This window comes from Erithacus rubecula, assembly GCF_903797595.1.
Source record: "Erithacus rubecula genome assembly, chromosome: 13".
Lineage (NCBI taxonomy): Eukaryota > Metazoa > Chordata > Aves > Passeriformes > Muscicapidae > Erithacus > Erithacus rubecula.
Genome location: NC_136665.1, coordinates 11712328 through 11733734, shown reverse-complemented (window position 1 = coordinate 11733734; position 21407 = coordinate 11712328). Strand labels below are relative to the sequence as shown.

Below are 21407 nucleotides of genomic sequence, written 5' to 3'. Positions count from 1 at the left end.
GGCGGCGGCGCCGGCGGGGCGGGGAAGCCACGTGGGAGCGGCGGGGCCGGGCCGGGTCGCGCCGCGATGGCAGTGGCGAATCTGCCGTCTCGAATCACAGACCCCGCCGCCGCCGCCCGGCCCCGCCCCAACCCGGCCCCCCTCGTCCCCGTCGCCCCTTCGGTCCTCCCAGTCCCTCCGCACCCGTCGGTTCCCCAGGTCACCCCAATTTTCAAGGTCCTGCGGTTCCCGCGGCCCGGCTACACGCCCCTAGTACCTTCGGCCCCTTGGACTCCAGCGCCACACCGGTGCTCCCGTCCCCCTTGGTCTCCCCGCTCCCCTTGGCCCAGCACGGCAGCAGACCCAGTTGAGCAGTTTATTTACAGTCGGTAACGCAGTAGAGACCCGCCTGCCCCCGCCCCGGCAGCCCCGGCCGTGGGGCAGGGCATGAGGCAGGCCGGCCAGCCCAGGCTAGCAGAGTTGGAGAAGAGGGCACAGGCAGGAGCGGGATGCAGGCAGGAATGGGGCGCAGGCGGGAGCAGGGCGAGACCGCTGCCCCGAGGAGCAGCGGGGCTGAGACCCCCAGCAGGCACTCGGGGTCAGCCTTCCCTGCGGCAGGCGCCACGCTGCTCTCCCGGGACACACACGCACACACTGTGTCCCCCCGGCGCTGGCCCTGCCCGCTCTGCCACGGCCGAGGGACATCCCGCCTTGCTGCTGGACATCGGGCAGGAGGAACGGGCAGCCAAGGATGTTCAGCCCTGTGGTCTCACTGCCAGAAGCGGGTCCCAGCCCTGTTTTGACCAACCATAGCAGCTGATTATCTTCCTAATGGGGCCACATCTCCATGGTTAAGCACTGGCCACCAGCAGACAAAAGGTGACATATCCTCGCCCCACGAGCCAGTTCCACGGCTCGTGGAATAGCTACTTGGGATCTGCCCGGGGAGGCTTGATGTCACGGGTCTTCATGTAGGAGAGCAGCTGCTCGGGGATCTCAGCCAGCACGTCCTTGGCCAGGCGGGCCATGCTCAGCACCTGGTTGCCTGAGTCATCCACGTAATCCCGAAATGGCACAAACTTTGAGGGCAAGAAGTTTGCAGTCAGGTTGAAAGCAACTCTGTTGCTGTGGGGTTCAGCAAGGGGGACTGAGCATCTCTCACCCATGGAGGGTCTGGATTCAATGCCAGCGTTACCTGGACAATGTCCCTCTCGGCATATCGTCCCCGGGAAGACAACCGTACCTCATCACCGTCCAGCTCCTCCATGGCTGGGGGTGACAGCTGGTGTCACCAAGTCTCGGTGGGGTGAACACCGGGGATGGAAACACCAGCCCTTTGGATGCCTTTGACATCCCAGAGGAAGGGACGATGTTTCCATCCCTCTTCCCTTGTGTCCCAGAGTCCCGACTCACCCTCAAACTCAGCTGGACCTACTCCCACGATGATGATGGACATGGGTAGGGAAGAAGCCTGTGGAACAGAGGCAGGGCGTCAGCCAAGATAGTGCCCATGTGTGGTGAACTCAGAGCAACAAGGGTGCACTCACGGTGACAATGGCTTCCTTGGTCTGCAGCATGTCAGAGATGACACCATCAGTGATGATGAGGAGGACGTGGTATTGTGAGCCATCAGTCACCTGGGCGGCTGTCCTATGGGGAAAAGGGATGGGTCCCTCAAGCATCCCACTCATGTGGGGTAGTTGACCCTGCTGTGGGAGAGATGGCATTTGGAGATGGCAAAGGGGACAGTGCCCTACTGCTCACCCAGCCACCTGGTTGATAACAGGAGCAAAGTTGGTAGGACCATAGAGCTGGACGGTGCGCAGGCTTTGGAGGTAAGACTCCAGCACGCCTTCGATGCCGACACAGCTGGGGTTCTCCATGTTGTTGTTCTGGAGGACAGAGATGGACACTTGGAGGGGGACCACAGTTCCTGATGTCCCCCAGGCTGTGTGATGCTGGGGCAGATGTGGCCAGGGTGCTTCCCCTTCCCACCAAGCTGCTGTGGGCACCCCAAGACCAGCTCTGCCCCACAGCCAGGGGGTCTGGGTTCACTGTCAGCCCTGTCCCACAGGGAGGGCGCACCAGAGGAAACTGGTGGGAGATCTTGCCGTCAGGTGGAACTTTGGCACCAAAGCCGTAGGCAGGGAAAAGCTTGTCACTGTCGTAGTCCTGGATGATTTCCCCCACTGCCTTCAGTGCCAGGGCATAGGCGCTCAGCTGGTAGGGGCTCACGTAGTGCAGCGAGGTGGGCTGTGATGGCAACCCTGCAGCACAGTGCCCATCACACCCGCCCCATGGCCACCCCCACGGGGATGGGGACCCCCCAGACACCAGGTGCACTCACCATTGGAGGCCGTGAAGTCAATGGCAACAGTGAAATTCAGCTGTGTCCTTTAGGGGGAGAGTGAGGAAGGCTGCCAGCCCCATGGCACAGGGATACCATCTTCCAGCCCCATAGTGCTGGTGTTTCCCTGCCCAGACCCATTGCCTGGGCCCCCCTGCCCCAGCCCACAGTCCCATGCCACTGTTCTGCATCTACTTCCCAGCCCAACTGCCCCCTTGTCACCCCCTCACTGCACCTTCATTTCACCACTGTCCTTGCCCTGAGACCCTCAGCCATGGGGGATCTCGAGGAGCCAGGGGGCTCCTGACCCCCCACTCACCCGCCCCGTATGTAGTCAACGAAGGTGAACTCGGACTCAACAGAGAAGGAGAGCAGTGTCACCTGTGGGCACAGGGAATCAGATATGGAGCCTCCCCAAACTGGCACATACAGCAGGTAGAGCAGCACCAGCCCCTGAAAGGCAGGAGGCCCAGGAACTCCCCAGCCCCACTCACAGTGCCAGAATTCACATATTTCTTCTTCTTGCATTTCTTTCTGGGATTTAGCACCTGCAGGCACAGGGGTAGGTGAGTCCCAGCATGGAGTGCACCCTGTCCTCACCCTGACTCACCATCCTACCTCATACACTGTGAACTGACTCTGTGCTCGAGAGAGCTCACGGTAGCTGGTGGCAAATTCCCCAATGAAGTCATGGCTGAAGGAGGAACACAAGGTCAGTATGGCCAGGCACCTGGGTGAGAAGTGCCCTGGGAAGCTTCAGCAGCACCCTGATGCCCCTTCCCTCACCTCCCATCCCGGTCCCAGTCGTACACGTCTATCTTCACTGTCCTGAAAGTGAAGGCACATAGTGAGGCACCAGCCAGGCTGGCACAGCCCCTCCTGCCCCTGATTTGGGGACACCCAGCCCCACAGCCCCAAACTGCAGGGAGCACCCTGCCCACCAGCTTCCAGCAGAGCCATCCTGCCTGCCCAGCCTGCGGCTCTGCCAAGAGGGAGCGGGAAATTTGGGTCATGGTGGGGGCCCTGGAAAGCAGGGGGATGCATTTATGTAATTTGGGTTGCAAAAGAGAAAAAAAACCAATCGGGACCCAATTCTGAGCTGCCTGCTGCTGCGGGCCAAGCCCACGAAGAACTGCTCATACCCTGCTCTGGCCCAGGGCTGCCCTGTCCCTGTCCCCATCCCCACTCCTGTACCGGTCGTAGTCGCCGTTGCAGAGGGCGCGCACGGGGATGGTGAAGGGCTGCCACACCGGGTTGAGTGTGTTCTTCACCACCTCTGTCTTATGGCAGATAGTAAAGCTGGGGGGACAGGACAGGGTTGGGCCACGCAGTCTGGTGACATTGGCACCCTCTCTGCCCCACTGGGTCCCTGTGCTCACGTGCCATCCTCATTGCTACGATAGAAGACGAGGAAAGGATCGGATTTTCCAAAGAAGTCCTTCTTATCCAGCTTGTTGGCACACAGCTGCATTGTGACAATGTCCTAGGAACAGGGACTGTCACTGCCAGCCACCTCCTCACCCCTGGCACCAGCAGCTTCTGTACTGAGGGACCATGCAGCCCTCTCCACACTGAAGCTGGTACATGGGTACTCACCCGGCAGTTGCTCAGCTCCTCAGCCAGCAGCAGGATAGTCCCACACCGCTTCCCTGGGACACCCCTGAAACCACAGGCACACAATCAGCTTCGAGACAAGGAGGACAGTTCAGAGGCAAGAGGTGAGATTAAGGTTGGGGTTTCTGTCCACATCTGGTGGTGCTTGGCAGCGTGACCAGAATCCCCAGCACAGGACGTGTGGGGGCAGGGTCCAGTGGGTCAGGTGGTGGAGACTCAGTGTGGTAGCCTCCCACCTCACCTCACCACAGGGTATAACTCACGTTAGGGGTTTTTCCAGGCGTCCCCGCTGGGACCCAATCACCTCTCCCAGTGCCACAAATGTCTGCCCCAGGAAGTCCTGTGCCCCAAACAAAGGACTGTGAGATCCTGGAGGGCTGTTGCCCTGGTCCCCCACCACCCACACCCACCACTTTCTTTCCCAGTGCACCCATGGGACCTGCCACCACCTTGGCTCTGAGCCACCCTAAATTTCTTGAACCTACACTGTGACCCAAGAGCTACCTTGCAGCTCAGGACCCATTGTGCATCCCCAGGACTACCCTAGGTGCCTGCTCCATGTACTTTACACTCATTCTGTGTCCTAGGGCCAGCCCATACCCCTAGACCCATCCTAGTCCCCCCCACCCAAACCGCCCTACATGCCCTGACCTGTCCTGGACCCCTTGGGCCACCCTCAACAGCCAAACCTATGGAGTGTCTTCCTGACTCTCTCCTGCCCCACCAGGTAGTCCCATGAGGGCTGGGTTTCCAGGGGAGAGGAGGGGCTGGTGTGTGACAAACACCTACCTTCTGCCAATCCCCATGGGGCATGGAGAGATGGAGAGCAGGTTAGAGCCCTCTAAGGGGCACTTGTACCACAGAGGGCACAGCCTCGGGGTATCCCAGCATAGCATCACACTGGGGCATCACTACACATCCCCCCGGCACACGCTGTGCTCACCTGCTTTAAAGCAGAGCAGCTCTTGGAGTCCACATTGTACCTGGTGTGGGAGAGCAGAGCCCTGAGCTGGTGCCTGCAGAGATGCTTCAGCACACAATGCTGCTTCCCCACCCATCCAGGCTATTCAACACTGAATTCTTATTTATTATCCTTATTTATTACTGACTCGGTGCTTTGTTTCACCCTCAATTGGGCTAAGCCCTTCCCTGGCTGCTCTACTCACACATCGAAGCGGAGGTTTTGCTTCTCCTCGAAGTAGTAGTCAAGGACGAACTTGCGGACAAAGTCGGGGTTCAGGGTGTTGTCGATCACCTCGGTGCGTCCGAACTGCAGGGAGAGGGGTGAGGGTGGCCCCCCCAGAACCCATCCCCATCGCAGCTGCCTCGGCGCTAATCCCAGTGGGGGATTAGCGCTGCTGGCGTGGCCGAATCATTAGCGTGGACAGGGAGGGATCATTAGCGTGGACACGGGTGGCCATATGGACCTGTTTAACCCAGCTGGGGATTAGCCAGGAGAGGGGGCCACGCTCACCTCCTTCCACTCGTTGCTCCCCGAGACCTGCACAAAGAGGACCACCACTGCGGAGAGAGGAGCAGAGCCAGGCTGCCGTGCCGTGTCTGTGCCATGTCATGCCCCCTGCCCTGCTCCACCACCCACCTGGGTCGGACTTGGAGAAGGTGTCCATGTCCAGCAGGTTCCTGGGGGAAGAGCCAGGCGTGAGCCACCCTGAGCGCCACCCACCTGGTCCAGCAACGGGTCCTCATGTCCATCCCCTGATCACAGGTCAGCACCATGCCAGAAGGCCGTGCTGGCACCCACGGAAAAGAGCACCAAGGAGACACGCCGGCTCCCTCTGCACGGTTCGGTGGGGCAGCAGGGCGAGCGGCGAGCAGCATCCCTAGCCCTGATGATGATTGAACATGACAGGGAACCCATTTACAGGATGAAACCTTCCCCGGTGCCGCCGGCGCCGGCTGAGTGCCCGCCGCGCCCCGGCAGCAGGAGCTTGGCTAATGGCAGGGCGCAGAAGTGAGAAGAAAGGAGACACTTGGAGCAGGGGCTGAGCAGCCAGTGGGTATCCCCCGACACACCTACCGGCAGAACGATTGATCGTCGTCCTGTGCGCGGTGTGACACCGGAAAGTGCCGGGGGATTCTACCGGCTCTGCTGGGATACTTCCCGCACCCCCGGGGAGGCAGCACAGGGTGGGCTGGAGCACGGCCGGGGGCTGCGGGGCTAAACCAGCTCCCCTGATCCCAGCACGCAGGGGAAAGACCGCACCCTGGTCCGGGCTGTGCCCTGTGGCTGCGAAGCAAAGGCTGCCCCTGCCCTGGGCTGTCTCCAGATGTGACCCCCGGTCCCTGCTTGGAGCTGCCCGGTCCCGCCGGTCCCACAGTCCCTCTACCTGCCGTCCGGGAAGCAGGCAGCGGGGACCAGCGCTCAGCCTCGGTGAAAGGGCACGACAACCCCCGGCCCAGAGTTTGCACAGCTCGGGGATGTGCTGGAGGTACCCACCCTGGTCGGGGCGCTCCGTGCCACAGGACCTACGGCACGGGGACGCTGCCCCCCAGCAGGACGCTAGTGCCTGTCCCTGCGAGCGGGACCCCCGGCCGCAAACAGCGGTGCCTCCGACGGGCTATATTTAGCCGCCGGCAGATCGGCTGAACGGCCGCCGCTTGGCCGGCGGACCCTGGCCAGAAGCTGGGGCACAGAGCAGCCCCTCTCCCGCAGTCCCCATCCCGCTGCCACGTTCCCGGTCCCGCTGCCTTGCACCGAGCTCACCGAGCCGGGCAGCCGCTCGCAGCCAGCGCCGGTACCCCGCTCCCCGCCGGTATCACCCACCTCCCACAATCATCGCTCCGCGAGGGACCGTCCCGCGCCCCAGCCCCGGGTGTGAGCATCGGTCGCTTCACGCAGCGGTGCCGGGTGACAGCATCCCATGGGACCCCAGGAAGGGGACAAGACGGGGAGCAGTAGGGAAGAAGAACGCTGGGCATACGCCCTGGCACCGAGAGCTACCCGGGGAGAGAGATCGCGCAGCTCACAACGCCTCGAGCCAGGGGCTGAGCGGCGGACAGCGGGACGCAGCGAGCAGCCCCGCAGCACATCCCGTGTCCCACCCGTGTGCACGGACTAGCCTCCGCCCTCCCGCTCCCTTGCCTGGCTCCCGGCTCACCGGCACGACACGGTGATCTCCACCTTGGTGCCCGGCACGCTGCCGGCCGCCGGCTCCAGCGCTCCCGGAGCCGCCATCCCCGCCCGGGCGCCGCCGATGCTCCGCGCCGCCTCCTCCCGCGCCGCCGAGGAGGCGCGCCCGGGGGCGGGCACGGCACGGGCACGGCTCGGCACAGGCACGGCTCAGCACATCTCGAGCACGACGGCCCTTCCCTGCCGGGAGCAGGGGCACCAACGCGGGCACCAGGGGGTTCGGCTCCCGAGGCTCGGCTCTACTGGAACGTTCCACCCGCGATTCCCAAAAGGGGGCTCAGCTCCCATCCCGCCCCGCCGGGGGCTTCCTCCCAGGTTCGGCTCGGTGTTATTTCGGTGCCGACGCTCGCGAAGAGTGGGCCGGGCTATTTATAGCGAGCGGCGCCCCCGGCAGCGCGGCTCCCCCGCGCCGCCCCCGTTCCCCCACCCGCAGCCCAGAGAGGAGGCAGGAGAGGGCACAGCTCGGGTCATTTACTGCAGAGACTCGCCGAAGACCCCGCATCCCCCCAGCCCCAGGCAGGGGGGGCTGGCGGCGGGCGCTGGGTGCAGCAGGTGCCCGCACCAAGAAGAGGGTCCCAGGACTCTGCTGGGGGACATGCCAGCCCCAGTTTTCCAGGCAGTGGTCCGGGAACGCCGTGTTCAGAGGGTGCTGCTGCTGCCTCTCAGTCCCACACCCCGCACAAACTGCTCGAGGAGGCCACCGATGGCCCCTGAGGGGCTGGGGGGCACAGCCTTAAGGCCGATGGTCCGGCTGTAGCTTGCTAGAAAGGCAGAACGCACTTCCTCCAGACGGGACTCACGGTCACTCGCTGACACCAGTCTAGGAGAGAGAAGGGGAGGTCAGTGACTGCAGCCATCCCTCTCCACATCCCAGCTCTCACTAACACAGGGCTGTGGTGCTCAACGGGCTGCAGTGGCTAAGGCTGTGCAAACCCCAAAAGGCTCTGCCCACAGAGCTGATGGCAGCTGGTGCCACTGCCTCCTCATCCATCCCCAACCCACGGAGCCACTTGCAGCCTCAGTCTCCTGCCCCCCGGGGTTTTCTCCTTCACACACTCCACTGTCCCGTTTCTCCCACCACCATGGTGCTCATAATGCTGCAGTTCATAAACAAAGTGGTGCTTTGGCCAAGTGGGTGCTGACATCAGTCCCTGCGCCAATTCCCTCCCTTCCTCACACAGATGAAGACTGTCCACATGTGCTGTGTCCGGACAGTCGCTTCAAACCTATTTGCAACCATCCCTCACTTCCACCAGCCCCAGCCTTGTGTGCTTGTGCCAGCACACACAGCTCTGTGGAAAGGGGGATGAGAGGGAGCAGACAAGGTGACAAAAGTCCCAAGGAACACTTCAGCCACAGGAAGAGGAGAACTGAGCAGTGCTTTACTTCTGCTCCCCAGCACGGCTGCTCTCTGCAAACAGGAGCAGAGTAGGGCATGACTTCCCATGGGACCTGCTCTCCTCGTCTGCTGATCCACACACCTGGTTATGGGCAGGGGGTAAAGCAGAAGAAGGAAGGTGAGACTTCAGCTGAGGGAGCAGGGGAAAGCAAGACTGGGGCGCAGAGGCAGCCGTTCCAAGCTCTTCAGCCGAAAATGATCCTTGCTGTAGTGCCTCTGTGACATGCCAGTGGTTCCCAGAGAGATTAAGACATTCCTCAAAGGTCACTCCAAGGGCACAGTGCTAACCTTCCCCATAAAAAATTCTCTTTAATCTTCCAGCGCCTGGGCTGGCTATAAATTGGCACAGCTCATCTGAATGGAAGTGTTAACCACCCACAGCCAACAGCTTCGGTCCGGAAACAGCAGCAAGAGGATATGGTGGGAGGCCTATAAACAGCAAGCGATGCCGAGGCAGCCAACCAGGCCGCTGTTTACTGTGTCTGATAATAAAGAGAAGCCAGAGGGCAAAAAAAGGCAACAACATATCTAAACACATTAGCGATGCTTTTTGGCAACCTAATTAGGACGTGGAACTCGCAAACCTGCTAGCATTTAAAATAAGCTCTGTGAAGGCAGGACTTACTTGCACCCAAGCACAGCGATCTCAGATGTCACGCGCAGAGGTAAGCGAGGGCGTGCAGCAGTTAGGTCCCATGTCCTGTGGCTCTCACACCTCTTTACAGGGCAGATTTTGTATTTGGGTTTTTCAGTTTGTTTCAGGGAGTGAGACACTCCAAGGCACAGGGTCAAGCAGCCAGCCACTGCTCCACACCAAGCCCTGCAGACTGGCTGCAGCATTTCACCCTGAACTGTTCACCGCGGAGGCAGGTCGTGTTCCTTGCCAAATCCACGGCACTCTGCCCCACTACACTTCCTACAGCCTGCCCGCTCGCCTGCAGCTCGGGGTGCGGGATGAGAGGAGGCTGTCAAAGCCCCAGCTCCAAGTAAGCCCTGACAAGCCCCACACAAGCACAAGAAGTAGGCAGTGAAAAGCATACCTTCATCGAGCTGCTGCCAGTGAAGATGCAAAGTGGGAACTTAAATGGAATTAAAAGAAAAAAAAAAAACATACTGTGTTGGGCTGCAAAAACAGGGAAAAAACCACAATGGAGTCCTGAGCAAACAGGGCTAGTGCAGAGCAGAGAGAGGGTGGAGGCTCTGGGTTAAGCTCAATACAATACCGCTGGGGACTCTTCATCCTTTCAATGCAGTTCCTGGCCCCAGCACCTTTAGCTGAGTAGTCCCCAGCCCCCAAGCAACCCACAGCTTTAGTGAATAGCTGAGCAGGGCAGAGCACTTACAGGAGAAGCACCACCACTGTTCTCCTTCTTTTGAATCCACTGCCCCAAGCAGTCACTCTCCAAACTGCATAAGCCTAAGGCCTATCAACTTTGATTCATGTTTCTCTACTGAATTTCCTATTCTGACATTGGATTCAACTCCAGGGGCAGCAACAACTTGCTGGCAATCAGCAGTAACAAGCACAGTCAGGCTCAGGACACAGTAAAGCAGTCATTATTCAGATGCCCATCCTTCAATCCCTTCTCCCTTGCTCATCTCCAAACTACTGCAGGAGCAGCTCAGTGTATCCTCAGGAAAGGAGAAGAACAAATCCTGGCCAGGCCATGTCCGACATCTCTTGCAGTGTTTTGATCTGTCAATTCCTGGATCTTGCAGCTTCACTGTAACTTGAAGGCAGCTGCTCTTATCAGTTCAGCAGCACAGCACACAGCCACACGAGATGCAGAACCAGGGCAGGCAGCCTGTCTCACAGGAGACACGGGTTTTCATGCTGCTTGCCCTCTGCCTCCAAAGCACGTACTCAGATCTCAGTAAGGGACTGAGCATCTGGCAGCACAGCTCTAGCATTGCTTGCTAGCAGCAGCCCCTGATCTGCCACTTCAGTTTCCTGATGGGGAGTTTGCAGCCTGAAGGCACAAACCAAGGTTCTCCTCTAACAGCAATTAAAGTGAATCTCCAGTCTTTCAAGCTTCCAGAGGTGGATTTCTATTTGGGGAGGAACATTTGCCTCCCAGCCATTTCACATGGCAGGATGTGGTAGGACACAGGGTCTCTGTGGCTCTGCACTGGCCAGGCACAGCACCTGCAAATGTTGCTGCACAAGGCCAGACAAAATTTGGGTTACAGAAGCAAAGTCCTTCTCTTACTCCAGCAAGGATCTGACCCCAGTGGGGAGATGTAGGTGAGCAAAATCGAAAAGCAAGAAATCTGGGTTACCAGTCCTGTCCTGACAAACATGAATCCTCAACTGCACTCAATTATGCCCAAATTCAGCATCTTTGAGGAAGAAAGAAAAACCTCTTCTGCTTACAGAAAGCAAAGAGCTCCCCCATCATTAGGCAGAGAGAGTGCTGTTTTCTTCCCATGTTCAGCATAAGCAAAGAGTGCTCAGGGACTGAGTTTGTGGATAGAAAACATCGAGGCAGAGAAGATGGAACAGTTTGTTATGGGCTCCCAGGCTTTTCCAAAAGTGCCAGAGTGATAAAGTTGCAGTGGTTGCAGGCAGCCAAGAGACCCAAGAAGAGATCCTGCATTTGAGACACTTACAGGCAAGTGCTAGAGAACTCATCCGGGAAGCTGCAAGGGAGAGAGGCGTCTGCGTTCAGGATTGCCTGCTCCCGAATACTGCCACACCCTGTCACCATCTGCCAGCTGCCAAAGTCTGTGGAAACGGAAGATCCAGGCAGAGAATGGTCCGCTGATCTGGGGCAGAGAGAGAGGGAGACGGCGCCGTCAGTCAGATCATCCAGCCACACGCTGCTGGCTGGTGCTACTGCCAGGGAGCTGCCGGGCGGGCGGCCAGCGCTGCTGACACTCAGGGAGCAGGGTGCAACATGCAGCTCGGGCTGGGCCCCGGAGCCAAGCCTTTCCTTTGAAAGTGAAGGGAGAGCCAAGCTGGCTGGGGCCAATAAAGCAGCAGGAGCACACCAGGAGCTGGACAGGAGAGAGCCAGCGTGAAGCAGATGGCCATGCAGAACTGAGAAACCCGTTAGTGAGATGGAACAGCACATCCTGCCCTGAACCCTTCACGGATGTGAAAACTGTGCCGTACAAGGGACACCCTGTTGCCTGTTGAAGCTGTTAGCACATCTCAGGGCAGCAGGGCAAGTCAAGGCTGTGATTTGGTTAGTGCTGGTAAAGACTTACAGATCATGGTCCTGGCAGCAGTTAGAAAGCAGAACATTCCTGAGCATTACCACCAGATCCGAGCAGAGCCAACGCCCCAGGTGTACTCAGGACACCTACCCCCAGCACCTGAACATCTCTTCATTTCTGTGTTAAAGAAAGGGCTCTGCCAGGAACCAGGTGACAAAACATCTTTAGGACAGGCTAAATAGCCAAGGAAAGATAATTGTTTGATGCAATCTCTCACTAGGAAACAAGCATGAAACATGGTAAGTGAATCTGAGGAGTCCCTCCAAAATCTCAGAGAAGAGGGCACAATCACTTGAGAGAAACCCAGAGCTCTTGGCTTCCAAGGGAGCAAGCAATTATTAAGCCTTGCTGCACAGCAGAGTGTACATAGCTGGAAGCACAGCCTGTGGCAGAGCTGCTCAATTACACACTACCAAGATCTTCTGGATAATTTATCTGAGTTCTGCTGGGCAGAGAGCAGTGCTCCAGCTCCAGCTCTGCTGGGCCAGGTACTTGCACGCTGTCTTCACAGCTAAGAATAGCAGTGGCGCACTGCAGCTGCTCCCCAAGGGACCAGGAGACAGCCAGAAAGACAGGCTCTCCCACAGCAAGAAGGACCTGAGCTAGACTGGAAGGCAAGGGTGGGAAAGAGATGCACAGCAGGAAACCTACTTGCAATCTCCATCTAATTCCAGGCCTGCCATTTAATTAGTCTGATCAATACAGCCAAGTTTGAGCAGTGTGGAATGTGGTCCTCAGCTGGCTGTGCAAACACAGAAAGGGAGTCACACAATTCTCTGCAAATCAGCTTCCCATCATGGCTGCAGTTTGGGGTTAATATCCCTGCCTGGCAGCTCAGGCTCTGAAAGGACATGACAGCAGAAATCAGGAAGAGCAGAGCTTCACCTGTCTCACACAGATCTTGTTCTTTGCCTGCTCAATGAACTTAAGAATGAGAGTCAGAGTATTGGGGGAACCCTGCCTTGCAAAATGGTGCTTTTCCTGGGGAACATAATGCCCAAATAAGAATGAAGGCACCTCACTGAAAGCAAAAGTGAAGCATACACTGTTAGAAAGACCTTCAGGAGATCAGACAGGGATAACCTTCCCTGGAAAGCAAAGAATTTGTAAGGGAAGGGGAGCAGCTGTTCACTGACATCTACTCTTCTCTCTGCCTTTGGAGGATGAAGTGGAGGAAGTCAGTGTGAAGGAGAGCAGGCAGAGTGTTTGGGCCCACAGCACACTGCCATGATAGAAACACAATGGGAACAGTGCAGGATGCCAGGGAGAAGCATGGAGGAATGCTGCTTCAGTGCAGAGTGAAGAGGAAGATGTCACCTCCCTGAGAGCCCAGCATAGCCAGCCAGGAAAAACAGGAGTGTCACACATGGTGACATGAAATTGAGCTAAAGAAGCAAAGTGATCTGGAGGCAATAGGCTTGGGCTGAAAATAGGCAGAGAGCAGGATTCTGCCAGAAAAAAATTGTGAAGAGAGGACAGGTTTGTAGCCAGACAGAAACAAAGGTTGGCAGAGGGCAAGCATGAAGGGCAGAGGAGGGCCTGGACTCTAGCAGGATCTCCAGGTCAAGAGTTATGAGAGCAGAGTTCTGCAGCTCTTGCAAACAGACAGTAATATCTGGAGCCTGCTCAGGAGACTTTGCCCACATGGCAAGGTATGATCCAGGGCACTACGGACAGTAAAAATGTCCCTCTGCCCAAAATCATCAACTACACCAATCAGACAAGTCTGTGCTGAAGAAGGTGAACAGAAAATTGTTTTTTGCTTTGGGTGCGTGGTCCCAGCTTCCAGCTACTGGTCACCTTCCACAGTTATCAGCTAAGATTAGACTGATCTTACACCACCTCTTGGAGGTAGATCAATCTCTTGATTGATCAATCTCTTGATTTCTGCCATGGACAGACACAGACTGATAAAAGTCCTGTGTATATCGTCCTGGGGTGCCCAACCCTGTCAAGCCGCTGTGCAAACTCCGTAAGGTTTCATCTAATGCAACAACATTGGGGTCTAGGAGTTCAAGGCAGTCAATTCTGTGTCTTGCCTCCAGACAGCAGAACAAACACTTGTTGATTAACTAAATAAACTGATTGACTCTGCAATGAGTCTAGGTAATTTCTTTCCTGGCCCAGAGATCTGAGCCTGGCCAGCAGAGCTAAGATATTGTGGCAGACCTTCCCCTCCATCCCCAAAGCCTTCTCAAGGGAGGCTCCTGAGGAAATGTCACAATCAATAAGCATCTTGAACAGCCTCAAGAGACAGCAGGGGCCAAGCCTGGGAAGACACAGCATAGGAAATTTTGTGTTTGCACTGTAACAGCAGCAGAACTTCTTAAATGCTGAGCTCGGTTTGAGACCAAGACTAAAGTCTGGGGTGACTGCACCCCAATGCAATCCAGTCAGTGCTAGAGGTGAAAGTCTTCCTGTAATTTCTACCCTGAATACTTCTTGTAAAGTCTCACTGGAGAGGCCCCAAAAGAGCTTCAGTGAGGCCCTTGGAACAAGCTGGAACTGCTGGCACCAGAAGCAGTTCCCAAGTCTCTAAGAACAGCATGCCTGCAATACATGACAGCCATGCCAGAGGCTGGGTAGGAACAGGGGCAGCACGGAGACTCGGAAGCAGCCGGACAACAGCAAAGCTGACATGGTTAGAGGAGACAAGATATAGCCAGTCTTCAAGCTGCTGTCTCTGCCACAGACATCTAATGGCAGACAGAAAAAGAATCAAAGTGAGCTTCACACACCCACCTCTTCAGGTCCACGAGTGGGAAGAAACTCCCTCAAAAGTGCAAGATTAACTAAATTAGATTAGCAAAACAGAGATGAGCTGCAAGCTGTTCCTTCACACAAGAAGGGACCTCTTGCAGGCCATAAACTGGCAGCTCCTAACCTGGAATGGTTCCTTTTAATTAGGTCAGTGCTTCCCATGCAACATGCTGCACAAGACAGAGTATTTCAGAGCACATGGACACTCATTTGCCTGCCAGAGAAGAGTCAATACTGGAGGCAGAGAAACAGCCAGGGATCCCTCCCTTTCCTAATATGTAACTGAGATGAGTGCTAAGTGCCAACAGCTAGGCTCCATCCTGCCCCGTGCTGCCCCTGCTCACCTGACATATTTCCATACACCTAGGACTATTTGGGAAGCAGCTCATTGGCCAGCATATGTTCTTCCTTCAAACCAAAGCATTAAGTAGGTTCTGTATGTACAGCAGACTGTGGTAACCTGGAGTAAAGGGCAGCCCTCCCCACCTTTGCGTGGGAAATGTTGGCAAGGAGTATGGCCCCCTGCCAGGAACTGTGAGCCCTGGCTGAATCCCAGACAGTTATCTACAGGCTGGGACAGTGCCTGAGCAGCCTGCTCTCTGTGAGCACCATTTCTGATTGCAGCACATTGTCATGTGTCAGCCAGCAGGTCCATTTTGTAGCATGGTCATGCAATAACTCCAGAAAACATTCCTGTAAACAATTCCTCTCCTGCTGGGGTCACTACCCCAAGCTGTCATATTACAGATACACCTTCTGAGTGCAGTGGCCACAAGGAGCAAGACACACAGTACACACACAGTCTTCTCACTACCAACAAAACACTCAAAGCCAAGGGGCAGCAGCTTCTCTGTCCCACTCTGCTCTCACTGTGCTCCCTCCAGACTCACAGCTGAACCATCTGCAGCCCTTAAGTAAGGGAGTTCTCTGTGACTGCTGGTCAAAGCAGATCCTCTGCAATTTAACTCCTCCACATCTCAACTCTCTAGATCACAGTACTTTGGGTTTTGTTTAATTGACTTAGCAAAAGCACATTCAACCAAAGATTATCCAGCTGCTAATCCACATTAGTGCTATGTAGACACATGCTAAATCCCTGACATAGATACAGAATTTTTCTGCAGTGTCATGGGACACAGACTGCTAGTGTCAAATGCAAATACAGGAAAAGGTTTGCAAACTGCAACCCTGTCACATGCAGGGGGTTCAATCTTTGGCACATTCACTGCCATACTCAGAGCTCTCTGTAGAACAAGCAGCACCTAGTCCTACTCTGCAAACAGTCTATGCAAACATCTTCCTGTGTGTTTGTCCTCTGCAGATGTGATCCTACCATCACGTTGGAATAAGCTAGAAAGACTGACAGGAATTGCCTTTGTACTGCTTTGCCTAACAAGAACCATCCTGGGATTTACAGGTACCCAGGACCTCTGAATCAGAGCAAGATTCACAAGATGGGCTGGAAATGTGACAGAAGCAGCCTGTTGATGTTGCCTGGCCAGGAGTGGGGCTTGGCTCCTAATGTCTGAGTGGGAATTTGTGACCCTTTTTTTTAGGATACCTCAGTTCTCCACCCCCAGGCCCTGCTCATGTCTCCTGCTGACTTGCCTTTCTGTTCCCTCCAGAGCTTCTCTGCCTGCCAGCACCTGGACTGGGTTGTTGAACTGAACTACCTGAAGGATACCTGCTGGCATTTTACAAGCAACTATTTTAACCACTGCAGCAGCAGTTGAGGAAAGTGTTTTGTTGCTATGGCCACAGAAACAGAGGATTAGGAAGTCAAGTACAGTGGTTTCTTAATTTCAAGAGCCTTGGGTGCTGACCTGCCAGCAGCACTGCAGGAATAAAGGTATTTTTGGCATCTTGATCAGTCTCTCCTGCTTTTCCATCTTAGTACCACAATTTTCCAGGAGGCGAAGAGACAGAATTTACCTCTTCCTTCCATCACAGTCCTCCACCCAAAATGAGACTCATTGTTTACTTCAGGGTAGAAAATGGTGGTTGAAGGTACAGTGTTATCTGCCAGACCAATTCAGACTACCACAGTTGAAGCAAGGAGATGAAAGGCCAGTGGAATGACAGAACCTCTTTCAGGAGAAAACACACCATACTTAGAACCCATGACAGTGTCTGGTAAGGCAACCCTAACCCTCACTATGGTGCTCTTCTGCCTACTCCTGTTTCTCCCCTTTGCTCTTGCAGAGCAGTCTGGCTGAAGCATTACAAGCTGCTTACTCCTGAGCACTGCTGCAAGTCTGCTACCAGCAAGCACTGAACAGCCTGTCAGGCCTTGGGAATGGCATGGGACCACACACAGGAATTGTGGCACTACCATTGTGAACAAAGCAGCTCCCAATAGAAGACGTTTTCTTCCCAGTATTTTCTTCTCGGGAGATTTTTTTCATTTTACAAAAAATACAGAGGTGGGCCCCAGCAACAATTCAAACCCCTCCTACTGACTTCTTTCCCTGGGGATAACAGTTAGTTACAAAAACTGTTACACACTGGGATTTTTCTCTGGAATTGAGAGACATTTGATAAGAAACTCTTATAAATTTTCAAGGCTTTACTTTTGTTTGTCATTTCATTTTCCATAAGATGAGAGACTACTCAGATTTGGCTGGCAGCTGATTCAGAAAAAGAGTCATCAGAAAACCTGCAGAGGCTACACAAGCATTTGACGCTGTTAACAGCAACTTCTTATCTCAGAGTCTCTTTATTCCATGTTGGCCTAAACTCATGGTGTTTGCTCCACAGGCTCTGTTCTTTCTCCTCTAGGCCTGTTCACTGCTCGCCTCTGCCCTATTGCAGCGTCAGACTCCAGGAGGGTGCCTTTGTTGTGGTGTGAATTAGGCTCAGGTGCAGGGTCCCCGTTCCCCAGCAGGAACACACAGCCTTCCAGGCAGAATCCTTTGTGCTGGCACAGTGCTCACAGCTTGCTCCCAACAGATTCCTACCTCTGCTTGCCACCAGCACCTGGTTTTTTCCAACCTGCGTCATGAGGAGGGTCAGCAGGTAAAAAGGGGGACAGGATAGATGCAGAGTGAGGTCTGCTTGGTTTGAAAAGCTTCCTTCCCCAAACACTACTGCCATTTCAGACCCTGGTGAATGTGTTAGACAGAGAAAGTGCTGTGAGCTGAGAGCATGCAGGATGCAGAGATGCCAGAGCTCAGAGTTGAGGCATGCGCTGAGGACAGGCATAAGACAGCTGGCTGTTATCAGCACAGTTCCTCTAGGGGCTCAGGCAGGAGTGTCTGGCTTTATCAGCCAGCACTTCAGACAAGGCCAGACTACACAGGAATAGGTCTCCCAAGATATGTCCATAGATATAAACACAGGTGCTCCAGTGTTTCCAGAGTCACACAAGTGCAGCCCTCCACTCCCTTTATCAGACACTCACTTTGTTGAGAAATGCCCTGCTCCGTCCTATCTCACCTGGATCTGGGCACTTCTAGTGGGCTGCTTCCCATCCTCAGGAAGTTATCAGAATGGGTTGATGAGGAGGAGCTGGAGGACTTGACCTCAACCATCCCTGTTGAAGGCAGCCTGTCTTCAGACTGCTGTGCTCTGCTCCAGAGCACGGCTTGCGGTGACGATGCACAGCTCTTCCTCCTGAGGGACAGAGGATGTGGGTGAGAAAAATGACTTTTTTATGTACTCCAGCTAAGAAGCCTTTCCACCACAGGCTGGAGTTTAGCCCAGCAGCTACAAGCTCTTGTTTCCACTGAACCCGCCCTCCTCCCTGCCAAGGAACCATGAGTCACGGGTAAACACTCAGGGAGGGGGTACACTGAGCTCAACCCATCTTAGCCCATTCTTTTATAGATCACCATCCACGTGACCTGGAAATCAGAGACGGGAGAATGCACCAGCCCACACACACACAGCGATTGCTTTGTTTAGTCTAGCAGCAAAAAATGCCTTGAGCAAGGGGCCTCCCAGCGGGGAAAGACCATTTCAATCTGCTCCAACTCCACAGTGTGTATCAGCTCAGGTGGGCGTTCGTGCGCACACCACCAGTGCTACTTTCCCTTTCAGCAATTCCCTTTGGGCACCACTGACCACACTTCTGACCATGTGCTTGTAGCTGACAGTCACTCCAGATGTAGGTACACTTCAGTTCTCTATCTTTCTATGCTGACAGCCCAAACTGCTCTGGCTTCTTTCCTAGCCAGCACATTCAGACTCAAGTCATGATTCACTGTCCATTGGTGCCTCAGGCCTTAGCTCACAGTACCATCCAACTACATGCCAAACAAGTACACATTTGGGACTAATTCACATCACTGCTGCTCCAGGTTCAGAAGATTTTCCTTCTTATGTCAATTGTTTGATTTTGTTTTTTCCCTGGGAAGAGTCCCAAGAATTTCTCCCCTTCCGAGACCACACTGAACTGGACAAAGACCTTCCTATGTACAAAAGTAAAAAAGAAAAATTCTGAAGCAAACACACTCAGGGGAAAAAGATGTTACTCTTCCTAAAACATGGAAGGGTATTTCAGCTTTGAAATCTCAAGCACTGTCAGCAAGTGCAGCTAAAGACAGGCTCATTGTATAGTGGAAAGTGCGATATCCTCTCTTCATTTCTTGAAGGGTGTCCACCCTCAAACATCACACCACAGCCTCTCTTAAGCTTTATTCATCTCATGTTATCATAGCTGCCAACATCTCCAAGTACAGCCTGCAGAAACAGGTCTGAACAGCTAAAAATCAAATGCCTCTCCTTGCACAGAAACTGTGAGGCCACCTGTTTTCAGGGCAACACAACAAAGTGCATCCCCTCATGCTAAGCACAGCCCAGCTCATCCAGCTTGTAGCAAGCCCTGTGTGTTCTCCAGACTACAGAGCCACAACAGCCTGCAGTAAAACATCCATGACCAGTCTCCTCATGGAGCACTCATGGCAAGGCTCACAACCTTCCCCTTTCCTAAGCTCATGCCCCTCAGGCATGGCCCAAACCATCCCCGTGGAGCAGCTGCTAGCCCCAACACAGCCTGATGTCTCCCTCCCACAGAAATAAAAGCAACCCAGAGCTAGGAAACACACTGCAAAATTGAGCCTTGATCTACAAAATTGCAGCTATCTCCTCCAGTGTGCTCTGGTCACTTCACATCTTGTAAAAGGCACACAGAGATTCCATGCAGCAGAACTGAGTCTGTATGTCCTGAGCACTCAAAGCAACATAAATGCATCCAGTTCCCTATCCTGCAGCCCTGCAAGTGGAAAGTTGTTCTCCATTTGGTGCAGTTGCTTTGATGTGGATAGGAAAGCTCTGTGTATGAGAGGACTCTGTGTTGCTCATTTGGCTAAGAGTTTGGGACTCTCCATCTCCATTTTGTCATTCTGCAGGGATATTCTCCTTTCCCTTCTCAGCACTTTAAACTGAATACACAATGTGCTTTAGAAAGGCTGCTGCCACTAGCATGGCTCCAAGCTCAGTCCCAGAGGATTTCAAATGCCTCCAGCACAACCCAGATTTAATTTAAAATAATTGCAATATAAAATAGCATCTTCACATGTGCTGAGGGAGAGGAGAGAAAAATTAAACTGAGAGGGGCAACCCTACAGCACGGCTCTGAAATCCCTAAACAGCATCAGAAACTCCACAAGCAAATCCAACACCTGCCCCAGAGCAGCAGAGTTGCCAGACACCTTCCCTGCTTCCTGACAGTCACCTGCATCCCTAGGCAAGTCTTGTGTGACCCTCTATCAAGAGCCAGTACTGAAAATTCTGTATTCTCCCCTGGAAATGTCTCTAAGCACTGCTGCAGGCAGGAACCTGCTTTCAGCTCACATGCCTCATGCTGGCAGAGAAGATAAAATTTAGAGGGAATTCTTGGCCACCCAGCCCAACTCTCACTAAGTGCAGAAACTCCCCATGTAGAACATCTTTCCTAAACTCTGATTAAGCTATATTTTAGGGCAGCTAAACCATCTCCACTTTTCCCTGAGGAGGCTGCTGTCAAATGTAATTTTTCTGGTAGTTTGAAACCATCTTTTAAAAGTAATGAAATCCTTTGTGGATGAAATTTAACAGTGAAACTGGTGAAAATGAAACAAATGTGCTTTACTCTCATCTATGTACAAACTTAGAAGCATCCCTGCAGAAGCCTGACAGCCTTTTAACATGGGGTGGCCTCCAATTTTTGATGCAGAAGCACTAGAGTACAAGTTGCAGCAAAGCTTCTGACAGCCAAATTCCTTTCCCCAAAGAATCCATGCTATAGAGAGCAGATCTGGAGGGCAAGACACTTCAGAAATACTTTTTCTATCAGGCCCAGAGCCAGACCCCCCTTCAGCCCACCAAGTGGTTGTCTCCTCACCATGCTGCTTGAGCCTGTGCTCCTGCTGGCATCAGCTCCACTGCTTCATAGGTAAAGCTCCCAGCTGCTCCAGGGGAACTTTCCATCCCCAGGGAGAAGTCACTGCTCAGGCTTGTGGTGCTGCCTCGGTCTTTCTGCTCTAGAGAGAAGAAAACAGAGCTACCTGAAGACCAGCTTGGTTTCACTCACCTTCTCTCCTTTTAAGCAATTCATTTCTCTGTGCCCTGTGTTCTTGCAAGGCCCCACAGGCAGCACACCCCTTTGGGGTCATCCTGAAGCTGGGAACCCAAGCCCATAAACAATGAACCATTATCAGCACCCAGGGGCACTGATGCTTGACAGCAGCACTCACTGAGCATACAGATCTCTTCCAGGGTGAAGCCAGATGGCAAACTCTTCCTTCTGGGGAAGGAAAGACAAAATTACCTCAGGCACACTTCAGGGCAGTGTGGAGGCTGGCCATAGCCAGGTCTCTGTCACACACAGCACATCAGAGTAGTGGGGGTTAGCTATGGAGGGGCAGAAGGGAGAGGATGAACCACTGTCTGACTCCTAACAGCCCCAACCCAAACTCCCTATGCTTTAAGAAGGTGGCAACAGGAAACACTGCACATGA

The 21407-nt window shown here is 54.4% G+C and overlaps 2 protein-coding genes across 5 annotated transcripts in view; both read right to left on the bottom strand.

Annotated features, from left to right (window-relative positions):
* Positions 1-266: 266 nt before the first annotated feature.
* CPNE9 (copine family member 9) lies at positions 267-7478 on the bottom strand. 3 transcript variants are annotated; one of them, XM_079317120.1, is made up of 20 exons: positions 5675-6242; positions 5541-5581; positions 5415-5461; positions 5107-5298; positions 4884-4923; positions 4204-4280; positions 3923-3986; positions 3706-3809; positions 3521-3625; positions 3113-3154; positions 2945-3020; positions 2821-2874; positions 2646-2707; positions 2327-2373; positions 2065-2246; positions 1744-1871; positions 1527-1629; positions 1393-1450; positions 1175-1248; positions 267-1058 (listed from the first exon to the last, which is right to left on the bottom strand). In XM_079317120.1, exons 1-20 carry the CDS (start codon positions 5817-5819, stop codon positions 906-908), a joined length of 1794 nt encoding a protein of 597 aa, XP_079173246.1. In that variant the 5' UTR covers positions 5820-6242; the 3' UTR covers positions 267-905. The 3 variants fall into 3 exon arrangements, 2 of the variants coding, with proteins under 2 accessions (XP_079173246.1, XP_079173247.1); XM_079317121.1 differs by lacking the exon at positions 5675-6242 and adding an exon at positions 7060-7478 and having other exon boundaries at positions 270-1058; positions 5107-5210; XR_013775730.1 differs by having other exon boundaries at positions 926-1058; positions 1175-1261.
* A 69-nt stretch (positions 7479-7547) lies between these two features.
* The window catches only part of MTMR14 (myotubularin related protein 14), a 31253-nt gene continuing 17393 nt past the window's right edge, over positions 7548-21407 (bottom strand). Inside the window, exons 15-19 of one of the 2 annotated variants that reach the window (XM_079317110.1) lie at positions 21144-21193; positions 20792-20930; positions 17905-18081; positions 11101-11256; positions 7548-7911 (exon numbers count right to left, since the gene is read on the bottom strand). In XM_079317110.1, the coding sequence (XP_079173236.1) occupies positions 7731-7911; positions 11101-11256; positions 17905-18081; positions 20792-20930; positions 21144-21193 (703 nt within the window). In that variant the 3' untranslated portion in view covers positions 7548-7730. The remainder of the gene's footprint in view (positions 7912-11100; positions 11257-17904; positions 18082-20791; positions 20931-21143; positions 21194-21407) is intronic. The other variant, XM_079317111.1, reaches the window with a different exon arrangement.